Source organism: Cyprinodon variegatus, unplaced genomic scaffold, assembly GCF_000732505.1.
Source record: "Cyprinodon variegatus isolate N-32 unplaced genomic scaffold, C_variegatus-1.0 Scaffold472, whole genome shotgun sequence".
Classification (NCBI taxonomy): domain Eukaryota; kingdom Metazoa; phylum Chordata; class Actinopteri; order Cyprinodontiformes; family Cyprinodontidae; genus Cyprinodon; species Cyprinodon variegatus.
In genome coordinates, this window is record NW_015150925.1 from 240191 (window position 1) to 241134 (window position 944).

The 944-nt window shown below is 51.4% G+C and overlaps 1 protein-coding gene across 1 annotated transcript in view; it reads right to left on the minus strand.

Moving 5' to 3' along the window:
- Positions 1–181: 181 nt before the first annotated feature.
- Positions 182–944, minus strand: part of LOC107094244 (absent in melanoma 1-like protein) — a 7781-nt gene continuing 7018 nt past the window's right edge. The window contains exon 16 of the mRNA XM_015389758.1: positions 182–639. Within this exon, the coding sequence (XP_015245244.1) occupies positions 551–639 (89 nt within the window). The 3' untranslated portion in view covers positions 182–550. The remainder of the gene's footprint in view (positions 640–944) is intronic.

The following is a 944-nucleotide window of genomic DNA, read 5'->3' on the forward strand; positions in this document are numbered from 1 at the left end:
AATGTATATTTTTAAACAGACATTCTTTTCCAGTCAATAGTGGTTTTATATTTCTGATCTCTGCTCCTAACAGGTGGAATGTGTTTTCAGTAAACGAGGCCTGAATGAACGAGGCTCTTCAGAGATTAGAGCTCATTTTCAGATCCAGCAGGCAAAGGAAAGTTCATCTTATTATCACTTTATTAAACAATTGAAACCCTTCCCTCACACACATCATCATCATCATCATCATCGTGGAGTTTATATCAAATATTAAGGAGAAGCATGTTCACGAAGCAATAATGAGATTTTAAAATTGTTCCATCAGGAACATCATGGCTGCAGCGAAGCTCCGCGGGACAAACACACATTTACACATGAACATCCTGAGATGTCCTGCTGCCTGCTGCAGCAGAACCATGTGATCGGTGGAGATCCGGTCTGACGGCGGTCGGAACGTCCTTCTGCTGCACCTTCGCAGCCCCTCCCCCCCCCGTCTCCATGGTAAAGGTCTCAGAGTTCAGGAGAACGTGCAGCTCCAGAGTCAGGAGGTTCATGTCTCAGCTGACGGCTACAGCAGCTGGATCTCCCACCGCTGACTCGCCCTCTCGTCGTTCTCCGGCATCACCACCACATGTTCCTTATCGTAGGTTTTGCCTCCTGGAGAAAAGAAGAAGGACAGAAGATGTGGACAGACGCTGGGACTGGACTTTATAAGTAGGATGAGTCTATTCACAGCTGGACTGTTCCTCTGCAGAACCTCTACCAGCTCAGAGGGGGGCCAGAGGGGAGTCAGAGGGGAGTCAAACGGGGGTCAGAGGGGGGCCAGAGGGGAGTCAAACGTGGGTCAGAGGGGAGTCAGAGTGGGGCCAGAGGGGGGTCAGCGGAGGGTCAGAGGGGAGTCAGAGGGGGGCCAGAGGGGGGTCAGAGGGGAGTCAGAGTGGGGTCAGAGGGGAGTCAAACGG